This window comes from Lucilia sericata, unplaced genomic scaffold (assembly GCF_015586225.1).
Source record: "Lucilia sericata isolate MDLA Ls3-8-SP2 unplaced genomic scaffold, ASM1558622v1 Contig000419F_arrow, whole genome shotgun sequence".
NCBI classification, from domain to species: Eukaryota; Metazoa; Arthropoda; class Insecta; order Diptera; family Calliphoridae; genus Lucilia; species Lucilia sericata.
In genome coordinates, this window is record NW_023994436.1 from 65,659 (window position 1) to 78,839 (window position 13,181).

The following is a 13,181-nucleotide window of genomic DNA, read 5'->3' on the forward strand; positions in this document are numbered from 1 at the left end:
TTGCTATAACTCAAAATTTTATTTTATATTTTTCATAAAATATAATTGAATTTAAGTTTATGTTACTGGACTTTTATTCAATAAAATTTTAAATTGACATGTAGTTTAATTTATTTTGTTTTATTTTAAACTAAAATAATTGCAAATTTATTTAGTTTTTTTATCTCAGTTTATGTATTTGTAAACGGATGCGAATTAATTGCTTTGCTACAGTGTAGTTGAAAGTAATAAATGGGTTAAAAGGTTAGAGATAACAGTTTGCTAGATATCCGTTTTAAACTACACACATTCTACCTACACACCTCAGGAGTTGATAGAAGGTTTGTAATGGAATTGAGAGAGAGGGATGTTAGCAGAATGTGGTTTACAGGTAAACGGTTAATAAAGTCAGAATAAAAATGTCAGAGAAATTTTTATATTTATAGAAAAACATGGAAAAACTATTTAAGCAAGAATATAGTCTAGCCTTTAGTCTAAACTAAAGTCTAGTCTATAGTCTAGTCTATAGTCTAGTCTATAGTCTAGTCTATAGTCTAGTCTATAGTAGTCTATAGTCTAGTCTATAGTCTAGTCTTAGTTAGTCGTCTATATCTAGTCTATAGTCTAGTCTATAGTCTAGTCTATAGTCTAGTCTATATAGTCTAGTCTATAGTCTAGTCTAAGTCTAGTCTATAGTCTAGTCTATAGTCTAGTCTATAGTCTAGTCTATAGTCTAGTCTATAGTCTAGTCTTATAGTCTAGTCTATAGTCTAGTGCTATAGTCTCGTCTATAGGTCTAGTCTATAGTCTAGTCTTATAGTTATAGTCTATAGTCTAGTCTATAGTCTAGTTCTAGTCTCGTCTATCGTCTTAGTCTAGTTGTCTATAGTCTCGTCTATTAGTCTAGGTCTATAGTCTAGTCTATATAGTCGAGTCTATAGTCTAGTCTATAGTCTAGTCTATAGTCTAGTCTATAGTCTAGTCATAGTCAGTCTATAGCTCTAGTCTAATGTCTAGTCTTATATCTAGTCTATAGTCTAGTCTATAGGTTCTAGTCTATAGTCTAGTCTATAGTCTAGTCTTATAGTACTAGTCTATAGTCTAAGTCTATAGTCTAGTATATAAGTCTAGTCTATAGTCTAGTCTATAGTATTAGTCTATAGTCTAGTCTAGTAGTCTAGTCTATAGTCTAGTCTAGAGTCTATAGTTCTAGTCTATAGTCTAGTCTATAGTCTAGTCTATAGTCTAGTCTATAGTCTAGTCTATAGTCTAGTCTATAGTCTAGTCTATAGTCTAGTCTATAGTCTAGTCTATAGTCTAGTCTATTCTAGCTATAGTCTAGTCTATAGTCTAGTCTATAGTCTAGTCTATAGTCTAGTCTTAGTCTAGTCTATAGTCTAGTCTAATAGTCTAGTCTATAGTCTAGTCTATAGTCTAGTCTATAGTCTAGTCTATAGTCTAGTCTATAGTCTAGTCTATAGTCTAGTCTATAGTCTAGTCTATAGTCTAGTCTATGTCTAGTCTATAGTCTAGTCTATAGTCTAGTCTATAGTCTAGTCTATAGTCTAGTCTATAGTCTAGTCTATAGTCTAGTCTATAGTCTAGTCTATAGCTAGTCTATAGTCTATATGTGTCTCTAGTCTAGTCTAGTCTCTAGTCTATATCTGTCTATAGTCTAGTCTATAGTCTAGTCTATAGTCTAGTCTATAGTCTAGTCTATAGTCTAGTCTATCTAGTCTAGTAGTCTATAGTCTAGTCTAGTCTAGTCTATAGTCTAGTCTATAGTCTAGTCTATAGTCTAGTCTATAGTCTAGTCTAGTCTAGTCTATAGTCTAGTCTATAGTCTAGTCTATAGTCTAGTCATAGTCTAGTCTATAGTCTAGTCTATAGTCTAGTCTATAGTCTAGTCTATAGTCTAGTCTATAGTCTAGTCTATATCTAGTCTAGCCTATAGTCTAGTCTATAGTCTAGTCTATAGTCTAGTCTATAGTCTAGCCTATAGTCTAGTCTATAGTCTAGTCTATAGTCTAGTCTATAGTCTAGTCTAGAGTCTAGTCTATAGTCTAGTCATAGTCTAGTCTAGAATCTAGTCTGTAGTCTAGTCTATAGTCTTGTCTATAATCTAGTCTATAATCTAGTCTATAGTCTAGTCTATAGTCTAGTCTATAATCTAGTCTATAATCTAGTCTATAGTCTAGTCTATAGTCTAGTCTATAGTCTAGTCTATAGTCTAGTCTATAGTCTAGTCTATAGTCTAGTCTATAGTCTAGTCTATAGTCTAGTCTATAGTCTAGTCTATAGTCTAGTCTATAGTCTAGTCTATAGTCTAGTCTATAGTCTAGTCTATAGTCTAGTCTATAGTCTAGTCTATAGTCTAGTCTAGAGTCTAGTCTAGAGTCTAGTCTAGAGTCTAGTCTAGAGTCTAGTCTATAGTCTAGTCTATAGTCTAGTCATAGTCTAGTCTAGAATCTAGTCTGTAGTCTAGTTATAGTCTTGTCTATAATCTAGTCTATAATCTAGTCTATAGTCTAGTCTATAGTCTAGTCTATAGTCTAGTCTATAGTCTAGTCTATAGTCTTGTCTATAGTCTAGTCTATAGTCTAGTCTATAGTCTAGTTTATAGTCTAGTCCATAGTCTAGTTTTTAGTCTATTCTGGTCTAGTCTATAGTCTAGTTTATAATCTAGTCTATAGTCTAGTCTATAGTCTAGTCTATAGTCTAGTCTATATCTAGTCTATAGTCTAGTCTATAGTCTAGTCTATAGTCTAGTCTATGTCTAGTCTATAGTCTAGTCTATCTCTAGTCCTATAGTCTAGTCTATAGTATAGTCTATAGTCTCCTATATCTAGTCTATAGTCTAGTCTATAGTCTATAGTCTAGTCTATAGTCTAGTCTATAGTCTAGTCTATAGTCTAGTACATAGTCTAGTATATAGTCTAGTCTATAGTCTAGTCCATAGTCTAGTCTATAGTCTAGTCTATAGTCTAGTCTATAGTCTAGTCTATAGTCTAGTCTATAGTCTAGTCTATATCTAGTCTATAGTCTAGTCTATAGTCTAGTCTATAGTCTATCGTCTAGTATATAGTCTAGTCTATAGTCTAGTATAGTCTAGTCTATAGTCTAGTCTATAGTCTAGTCTATAGTCTAGTCTATAGTCTAGTCTATAGTCTAGTCTATAGTCTAGTCTATAGTCAGTCTATAGTCTAGTCTATAGTCTAGTCTATAGTCTAGTCTACAGTCTAGTGTATAGTCTAGTCTATTGTCTAGTCTACAGTCTAGTCTATAGTCTAGTCTACAGTCTATTCTAGTCTAGCTATAGTCTAGTTTATAGTCTAGTTATAGTCTATCCAGTCTAGTCCAGTCTATAGTCTAGTTTATAGTGTAGTCTATAGTCTAGTTTATAATCTAGTCTATAGTCTAGTCTATAGTATAGTCTATAGTCTAGTCTATAGTCTAGTCTATAGTCTAGTCTATAGTCTAGTCTATAGTCTAGTCTATATCTAGTCTATAGTCTAGTCTATAGTCTGGTCTATGTCTAGTCAATAGCCAGTCTATAGTCTAGTCTATAGTCTAGTCTATAGTCTAGTCTATAGTCTAGTCTATAGTCTAGTCATAGTCTAGTCTATAGTCTAGTCTATAGTCTAGTCTATAGTCTAGTCTTAGTCTAGTCTATAGTCTAGTCTATATCTAGTCTATAGTCTAGTCTATAGTCTAGTCTATAGGCTAGTCTATAGTCTAGTCTATAGTCTAGTCTATAGTCTAGTCTATAGTCTAGTCTATATCTAGTCTATAGTCTAGTCTATAGTCTAGTTTATAGTCTATTCTATAGTCTAGTCTATAGTCTAGTCTATAGTCTAGTCTATAGTCTAGCCTATGCTCTAGTCTATAGTCCAGTTTATAGTTTAGTCTATGGTGTATCTATAGTCTTGTCTATTGCCTAGTCTGTAGTATATAGTCTAGTCTATAGTCTAGTCTATAGTCTAGTCTATAGTCTAGTCTATAGTCAGTCTATAGTCTAGTCTATAGTCTAGTCTATATCTAGTCTATAGTCTAGTCTATAGTCTAGTCTATAGTCTAGTCTATAGTCTAGTCTATAGTCTAGTCCTATAGTCTAGTCTATAGTCTAGTCTATAGTCTAGTCTATAGTCTAGTCTATAGTCTAGTCTATAGTCTAGTCATATCTAGTCTATAGTCTAGTCTATAGTCAGTCTATAGTCTAGTCTATTCTAGTCTAGTCTATATAGTCTAGTCTATAGTCCTAGTCTATATCTAGTCTCTATAGTCTAGTCTATAGTCTAGTCTATAGTCTAGTCTTAGTCTAGTCTATAGTCTAGTCTATAGTCTAGTCTATAGTCAATAGTCTATAGTTTATCTGTCTATAGTCCTGTTTTAGTGTTTAGTCTATGGTGTAATCTATAGTCTAGTTTATTGCCTAGTCTGTAGCCTAGTGCATAGTCTTGTCTACAGTCAGCTATGTCTGCATACACTTTTTTAAATTTACCAGATTAACACTCTTAAAACTCTTAATTTAAACCACAGAACGAAAAAAAAACATATTCTTATTTTTTTTATCACAATTCCATTTTGCAATGTAAAATAATATAATAAAGTGGAAAATTAAACTGGAGCAATATGGAATTGTATTTTCAGTTTTTTTTGTTATTGCACATTTCAACAGCTATTTGAATGAATTCATGCATCAGTTTATGAAAAAAATGCAATGTGTGCAAAAATAAAGTCAAAAGTACAAATGATATGAAAAAAAAAAGAAATTCTGCAAGGAAACTGATACCCAGAATATTTTTTTCTATAAAATTTTAACTTGTACTCATAATTTGCAATGCATTCAATCAATATGTAATGTTAGCATTTTTTCGGGGGGTATACAGTCTATTTGTGTATTTAACATCACAATTATTTTGAAAGGCAGCTAAAAAAGATTTAAAACTAAACAAATAAAGTATTTTAGTGATAAAAGGTTTTTGTTTGTAGAGAAGAATCTGCTTTTGTATGAAAAAAAATCCATATAGATTTTCTTTCCCTAACAATCCTGGTTAATTTGTTTAACTTTTCGCCTTTCGCGAGAGAAACTTTTAACAAATTTTCAAAATACAAATGTAATTTTACTCAACCCCCCTTACCACCGTTTCACCGTTTCAGAACTTTTCATCATTCAAATTGTAAATAGTTTGACGTGTTGTTGTATTGAAATTGGCAACACGTTTCTCACATTAAATATTAATGAACATTTTTGTTAACAAGTTGATGTAATGCAAAAAGTTCAAAATATTTGCCAAAGTGTGTACGTAATGGGGAAAAGAAAATTGGAGTAAAACGACAAATTTGAATGTCAAAAAAACGGTACAAAAAGAAAATGTTAATTTTTGTGACAACAACAGCATTACGTTGATGTTGCTGATAACGACACATACCCAATGCTGACAGGAACTTTTCGTGGAACAAAGTAATTGATGAAAGAAATAAGGCAATCATTTGCTAAATGAGATTAATTGTGGAGGATTTTTTTAATGGCGGTTAAGGGGGAATGTTACTTATGGAAAGAAATAAAGTTAAAGACTTCAGATTTCGCAACAGTTGTGATCGTTATTCTCGTTTATTGTATTGACTATAAAGTGCTCTGCAGTCTAGTTAAAGTCTTGTCTATAAAGTCATCTGAAAGCTTCGTCGAGTTAGTGTTGTCTAGGCTATATCTAATCTATACTCTAGTTAAGTCTATAGTCATGACTGCAGTGTCGTCTATAGTCTAATTTATAGTCTGTCTATAGTCTATTCGATAATCTAGTCTATAGTTAGTCTTCACTAACTATAGACTAATCTATAGTCTAGTCTTTAGTCTAGTCTATAGTCTAGTCTATAGTCTAGTCTATAGTCTAGTCTATAGTCTAGTCTATAGTCTAGTCTATAGTCTAGTCATAGTCTAGTCTATAGTCTAGTCTATAGTCATAGTCTAGGCTAGTCTATAGTCTAGTCTATAGTCTAGTCTATAGTCTAGTCTACAGTCTAGTCTATAGTCTAGGCTATAGTCTAGTCTACAGTCTAGTCTATAGTCTAGTCTATAGTCTAGTCTATAGTCTAGTCTATAGTCTAGTCTATAGTCTAGTCTATAGTCTAGTCTATAGTCTATAGTCTAGTCTATAGTCTAGTCTATAGTCTAGTCTATAGTCTAGTCTATAGTCTAGTCTATAGTCTAGTCTATAGTCTAGTCTATAGTCTAGTCTATAGTCTAGTCTATAGTCTAGTCTATAGTCTAGTCTATAGTCTAGTCTAGTCTAGTCTATAGTCTAGTCTATCTAGTCTATAGTCTAGTCTATAGTCTAGTCTATAGTCTAGTCTATAGTCTAGTCTATAGTCTAGTCTATAGTCTATCTATAGTCTAGTCTATAGTCTAGTCATAGTCTAGTCTATAGTCTAGTCTATAGTCTAGTCTATAGTCTAGTCTATAGTCTAGTCTATAGTCTAGTCTATAGTCTAGTCTATAGTCTAGTCTATAGTCTAGTCTATAGTCTAGTCTATAGTCTAGTCTATAGTCTAGTCTATAGTCTAGTCTATAGTCTAGTCTATAGTCTAGTCTATAGTCTAGTCTATAGTCTAGTCTATAGTCTAGTCTATAGTCTAGTCTATAGTCTAGTCTATAGTCTAGTCTATAGTCTAGTCTATGTCAGTCTATAGTCTAGTCTATAGTCTAGTCTATAGTCTAGTCTATAGTCTAGTCTATAGTCTAGTCTATAGTCTAGTCTATAGTCTAGTCTATAGTCTAGTCTATAGTCTAGTCTATAGTCTAGTCTATAGTCTAGTCTATAGTCTAGTCTATAGTCTAGTCTATAGTCTAGTCTATAGTCTAGTCTATAGTCTAGTCTATAGTCTAGTCTATAGTCTAGTCTATAGTCTAGTCTATAGTCTAGTCTATAGTCTAGTCTATAGTCTAGTCTATAGTCCTATAGTCTAGTCTATAGTCTAGTCTATAGTCTAGTCTATAGTCTAGTCTATAGTCTAGTCTATAGTCTAGTCTATAGTCTAGTCTATAGTCTAGTCTATAGTCTAGTCTATAGTCTAGTCTATAGTCTAGTCTATAGTCTAGTCTATAGTCTATCTATAGTCTAGTCTATAGTCTAGTCTAGTCTAGTCTATAGTCTAGTCTATAGTCTAGTCTATAGTCTAGTCTATAGTCTAGTCTATAGTCTAGTCTATAGTCTAGTCTATAGTCTAGTCTATAGTCTAGTCTATAGTCTAGTCTATAGTCTAGTCTATAGTCTAGTCTATAGTCTAGTCTTAGTCTAGTCTATAGTCTAGTCTATAGTCTAGTCTATAGTCTAGTTATAGTCTAGTCTATAGTCTAGTCTATAGTCTAGTCTATAGTCTAGTCTATAGTCTAGTCTATAGTCTAGTCTATAGTCTAGTCTATAGTCTAGTCTATAGTCTAGTCTATACTAGTCTATAGTCTAGTCTATAGTCTATACTATAGTCTAGTCTATAGTCTATCTGTCTATAGTCTAGTCTATAGTCTAGTCTATATCTAGTCTATAGTCTAGTCTATAGTCTAGTCTATAGTCTAGTCTATAGTCTAGTCTATATCTAGTCTATAGTCTAGTCTATCTAGTTCTATCTAGTCTATAGTCTAGTCTAGTCTATAGTCTAGTCTATAGTCTAGTCTATAGTCTAGTCTATAGTCTAGTCTATAGTCTAGTCTATAGTCTAGTCTATAGTCTAGTCTATAGTCTAGTCTATAGTCTAGTCTATAGTCTAGTCTAGTCTATAGTCTAGTCTATAGTCTAGTCTATAGTCTAGTCTATAGTCTAGTCTATAGTCTATCTAGTCTATAGTCTAGTCTATAGTCTAGTCTATAGTCTAGTCTATAGTCTAGTCTATAGTCTAGTCTATAGTCTAGTCTATAGTCTAGTCTATAGTCTAGTCTATAGTCTAGTCTATAGTCTAGTCTATAGTCTAGTCTATAGTCTAGTCTATAGTCTAGTCTATAGTCTAGTCTATAGTCTAGTCTATAGTCTAGTCTATAGTCTAGTCTATAGTCTAGTCTATAGTCTAGTCTATAGTCTAGTCTATAGTCTAGTCTATAGTCTAGTCTATAGTCTAGTCTATAGTCTAGTCTATAGTCTAGTCTATAGTCTAGTCTATAGTCTAGTCTATAGTCTAGTCTATAGTCTTGTCTATAGTCTAGTCTATAGTCTAGTCTATAGTCTAGTCTATAGTCTAGTCTAGTCTAGTCTATAGTCTAGTCTATAGTCTAGTCTATAGTCTAGTCTATAGTCTAGTCTATAGTCTAGTCTATAGTCTAGTCTATAGTCTAGTCTATAGTCTAGTCTATAGTCTAGTCTATAGTCTAGTCTATAGTCTAGTCTATAGTCTAGTCTATAGTCTAGTCTATAGTCTAGTCTATAGTCTAGTCTATAGTCTAGTCTATAGTCTAGTCTATAGTCTAGTCTATAGTCTAGTCTATAGTCTAGTCTATAGTCTAGTCTATAGTCTAGTCTATAGTCTAGTCTATAGTCTAGTCTATAGTCTAGTCTATAGTCTAGTCTATAGTCTAGTCTATAGTCTAGTCTATAGTCTAGTCTATAGTCTAGTCTATAGTCTAGTCTATAGTCTAGTCTATAGTCTAGTCTATAGTCTAGTCTATAGTCTAGTCTATAGTCTAGTCTATAGTCTAGTCTATAGTCTAGTCTATAGTCTAGTCTATAGTCTAGTCTATAGTCTAGTCTATAGTCTAGTCTATAGTCTAGTCTATAGTCTAGTCTATAGTCTAGTCTATAGTCTAGTCTATAGTCTAGTCTATAGTCTAGTCTATAGTCTAGTCTATAGTCTAGTCTATAGTCTAGTCTATAGTCTAGTCTATAGTCTAGTCTATAGTCTAGTCTATAGTCTAGTCTATAGTCTAGTCTATAGTCTAGTCTATAGTCTAGTCTATAGTCTAGTCTATAGTCTAGTCTATAGTCTAGTCTATAGTCTAGTCTATAGTCTAGTCTATAGTCTAGTCTATAGTCTAGTCTATAGTCTAGTCTATAGTCTAGTCTATAGTCCAGTCTATAGTCTAGTCTATAGTCTAGTCTATAGTCTAGTCTATAGTCTAGTCTATAGTCTAGTCTATAGTCTAGTCTATAGTCTAGTCTATAGTCTAGTCTATAGTCTAGTCTATAGTCTAGTCTATAGTCTAGTCTATAGTCTAGTCTATAGTCTAGTCTATACTCTAGTCTATAGTCTAGTCTATAGTCTATACTGTAGTCTAGTCTATAGTCTATACTGTAGTCTATAGTCTAGTCTATAGTCTAGTCTATAGTCTAGTCTATAGTCTAGTCTATAGTCTAGTCTATAGTCTAGTCTATAGTCTAGTCTATAGTCTAGTCTATAGTCTAGTCTATAGTCTAGTCTATAGTCTAGTCTATAGTCTAGTCTATAGTCTAGTCTAGTCTATAGTCTAGTCTATAGTCTAGTCTATAGTCTAGTCTATAGTCTAGTCTATAGTCTAGTCTATAGTCTAGTCTATAGTCTAGTCTATAGTCTAGTCTATAGTCTAGTCTATAGTCTAGTCTATAGTCTAGTCTATAGTCTAGTCTATAGTCTAGTCTATAGTCTAGTCTATAGTCTAGTCTATAGTCTAGTCTATAGTCTAGTCTATAGTCTAGTCTATAGTCTAGTCTATAGTCTAGTCTATAGTCTAGTCTATAGTCTAGTCTATAGTCTAGTCTATAGTCTAGTCTATAGTCTAGTCTATAGTCTAGTCTATAGTCTAGTCTATAGTCTAGTCTATAGTCTAGTCTATAGTCTAGTCTATAGTCTAGTCTATAGTAGTCTATAGTCTAGTCTATAGTCTAGTCTATAGTCTAGTCTATAGTCTAGTCTATAGTCTAGTCTATAGTCTAGTCTATAGTCTAGTCTATAGTCTAGTCTATAGTCTAGTCTATAGTCTAGTCTATAGTCTAGTCTATAGTCTAGTCTATAGTCTAGTCTATAGTCTAGTCTATAGTCTAGTCTATAGTCTAGTCTATAGTCTAGTCTATAGTCTAGTCTATAGTCTAGTCTATAGTCTAGTCTATAGTCTAGTCTATAGTCTAGTCTATAGTCTAGTCTATAGTCTAGTCTATAGTCTAGTCTATAGTCTAGTCTATAGTCTAGTCTATAGTCTAGTCTATAGTCTAGTCTATAGTCTAGTCTATAGTCTAGTCTATAGTCTAGTCTATAGTCTAGTCTATAGTCTAGTCTATAGTCTAGTCTATAGTCTAGTCTATAGTCTAGTCTATAGTCTAGTCTATAGTCTAGTCTATAGTCTAGTCTATAGTCTGTCTATAGTCTAGTCTATAGTCTAGTCTATAGTCTAGTCTATAGTCTAGTCTATAGTCTAGTCTATAGTCTAGTCTATAGTCTAGTCTATAGTCTAGTCTATAGTCTAGTCTATAGTCTAGTCTATAGTCTAGTCTATAGTCTAGTCTATAGTCTAGTCTATAGTCTAGTCTATAGTCTAGTCTATAGTCTAGTCTATAGTCTAGTGTACGGTCTAGTCTATAGTCTAGTGTACGGTCTAGTCTATAGTCTAGTCTCTGGTCTAGTCTATAGTCTAGTCTCTGGTCTAGTCTATAGTCTAGTCTATAGTCTAGTCTCTGGTCTAGTCTATAGTCTAGTCTATAGTCTAGTCTATAGTCTAGTCTATAGTCTAGTCTATAGTCTAGTCTAGTCTAGTCTATAGTCTAGTCTATAGTCTAGTCTATAGTCTAGTCTATAGTCTAGTCTATAGTCTAGTCTATAGTCTAGTCTATAGTCTAGTCTATAGTCTAGTCTATAGTCTAGTCTATAGTCTAGTCTATAGTCTAGTCTATAGTCTAGTCTATAGTCTAGTCTATAGTCTAGTCTATAGTCTAGTCTATAGTCTAGTCTATAGTCTAGTCTATAGTCTAGTCTATAGTCTAGTCTATAGTCTAGTCTATAGTCTAGTCTATAGTCTAGTCTATAGTCTAGTCTATAGTCTAGTCTATAGTCTAGTCTATAGTCTAGTCTATAGTCTAGTCTATAGTCTAGTCTATAGTCTAGTCTATAGTCTAGTCTATAGTCTAGTCTATAGTCTAGTCTATAGTCTAGTCTATAGTCTAGTCTATAGTCTAGTCTATAGTCTAGTCTATAGTCTAGTCTATAGTCTAGTCTATAGTCTAGTCTATAGTCTAGTCTATAGTCTAGTCTATAGTCTAGTCTATAGTCTAGTCTATAGTCTAGTCTATAGTCTAGTGTACAGTCTAGTCTATAGTCTAGTCTCTGGTCTAGTCTATAGTCTAGTCTCTGGTCTAGTCTAGTCTATAGTCTAGTCTAAAGTCTAGTCTAAAGTCTAGTCTATAGTCTAGTCTATAGTCTAGTCTATAGTCTAGTCTATAGTCTAGTCTATAGTCTAGTCTATAGTCTAGTCTATAGTCTAGTCTATTGTCTAGTCTATAGTCTAGTCTATAGTCTAGTTATTTTATAGTCTAGTTCTATATTGTGATCTGTAATCGAGTCTGTAGTCTAGTATATAGTCATGTTTACAGTAGTATTATTCTAGTAACTTACCTTGGGCACACCTCCCGCTCTTATATCACTGACTTGACATAATTCTATTACATCGCCTCCCTGTTAAAAGAAACAAAAAAGAGTAAAATTTTTTTTTATAAATTTTAAAAAAGTTTTTTTTAAATAATACTTACCCTACCCTCACTTTTCCAATACAAAAAGAAACCATATTCATCCACTTTAAATAAGGCATCCTTTTCAAAATCATTTTCTTGGTTTCCTTTTCATTCTCAAACCAACGATCGAATACACAACCGGTGGTTAATTCCGGCGGCACCGGTATTATCCAATCGAACTCGTACTTCTTGGTCATTTTGTATTATTTTACTAAATTTGTTTTCAAAACAAACAGGACTAAATACTAGATTAATTATTATAAATAAATTAATTTTTAAAATAACTGCCTTTTACTCTCACTGCTGCTCTAACAAGGATAACAGCTTCTCTTGACTTAGTTTGACTATTTCATTAATTACTTTTTCTGTTAGAAAAGTCTATTGTTAGAGTATTAAAGTATTAAAGAAAAACATTTCTTTGGAGTTTCTTTAGATAATGCTGCGATTTGTAAAGAATTCTCAAATTTATTTTAATAATGAGGTAAACATTTTCTTTTGTAAATTGCTGGCAGCACTTCTACTCTAACTATTAAAACGGCAACACTTTTATGATGTGCCCTGCCTCCCTCGTTACTTCGTACTCTCTTGATGCTGGAATGTTATTTGTAAACATGTGTTGTTGTTGTTGCTGTAATTGTTCTGTAAAGACTAGAAAACATAAGAAAATGTTAATTATAATTGATTTATTTGTTGTTTTTTTAAAGAAAATTACTTTAAATCTAAAAATTTTCTAAATATATGATAAAATTTAAGATGATGCTAATTATTTTGCTGTGAATGTAAATAATTTTTTTCAAATGCCGCCATATTTCTCTTAAATGACAGTTGCGCTTGGCATTTTTGAGGGTTTGTTGTCATTTCTTTTTTGAATTTTGTGCAGACAACCATTAAAAGTGTTATTAAACATTAAATATTATATATAATTTTATTTTAACAACCATTATAAACATAATGGCAGATGTTTTTTTTTTGTTTGTAAACAAAAAAAAAACATGCTATTAAATAGTTTGCCAACAAATGGGGTACACATTACCAGTTAAAAGACGACAAAGTATAATAAATTGTTAAAAGTTAGAATAGGAGCCCATAAGGGAAAATTAGTTTTATGCCAGCCCAAACCAGGGAAGAAAACGAAAAAAATTATAAAACAGTATTTAAAGGTAAGTATTTCTATGGGGAATTAAAAAGAAATAACTACAATTTGTAAGGTTACTGAAAATATGCATTTACTAGACATACAATAGACAAAATTATGAGGTGTAAATTAGACTGTTATAATACTAGGCAGAAAGTTGTTAGAGCTATGATCTAGATTATAGACAAAATTATAGACAAAACCATATATCAATTAGTAGACATCAATAAAGACCAGACTATAGAACAGACTAAAAACAAGGCTATAGAACAGACTATAGTCAAGACTATATAGAAGACTATAGAATAGACTAGACTAGACTATAGACTAGATTATAGGCTAGAATATAGACTGGACTATAAACTAGACTCTAGACTATACTATAGACT

The 13,181-nt window shown here is 32.2% G+C and overlaps 1 protein-coding gene across 1 annotated transcript in view; it reads right to left on the reverse strand.

Moving 5' to 3' along the window:
* The window catches only part of LOC119604708 (1-phosphatidylinositol 4,5-bisphosphate phosphodiesterase), a 40,966-nt gene extending 28,879 nt beyond the window's left edge, over window positions 1–12,087 (reverse strand). The window contains 3 exon segments of the mRNA XM_037957493.1: window positions 11,542–11,601; window positions 11,676–11,755; window positions 11,758–12,087. Of these exon segments, the coding sequence (XP_037813421.1) occupies window positions 11,542–11,601; window positions 11,676–11,755; window positions 11,758–11,854 (237 nt within the window). The 5' untranslated portion in view covers window positions 11,855–12,087.
* Between the last annotated feature and the right edge of the window lie 1,094 nt (window positions 12,088–13,181).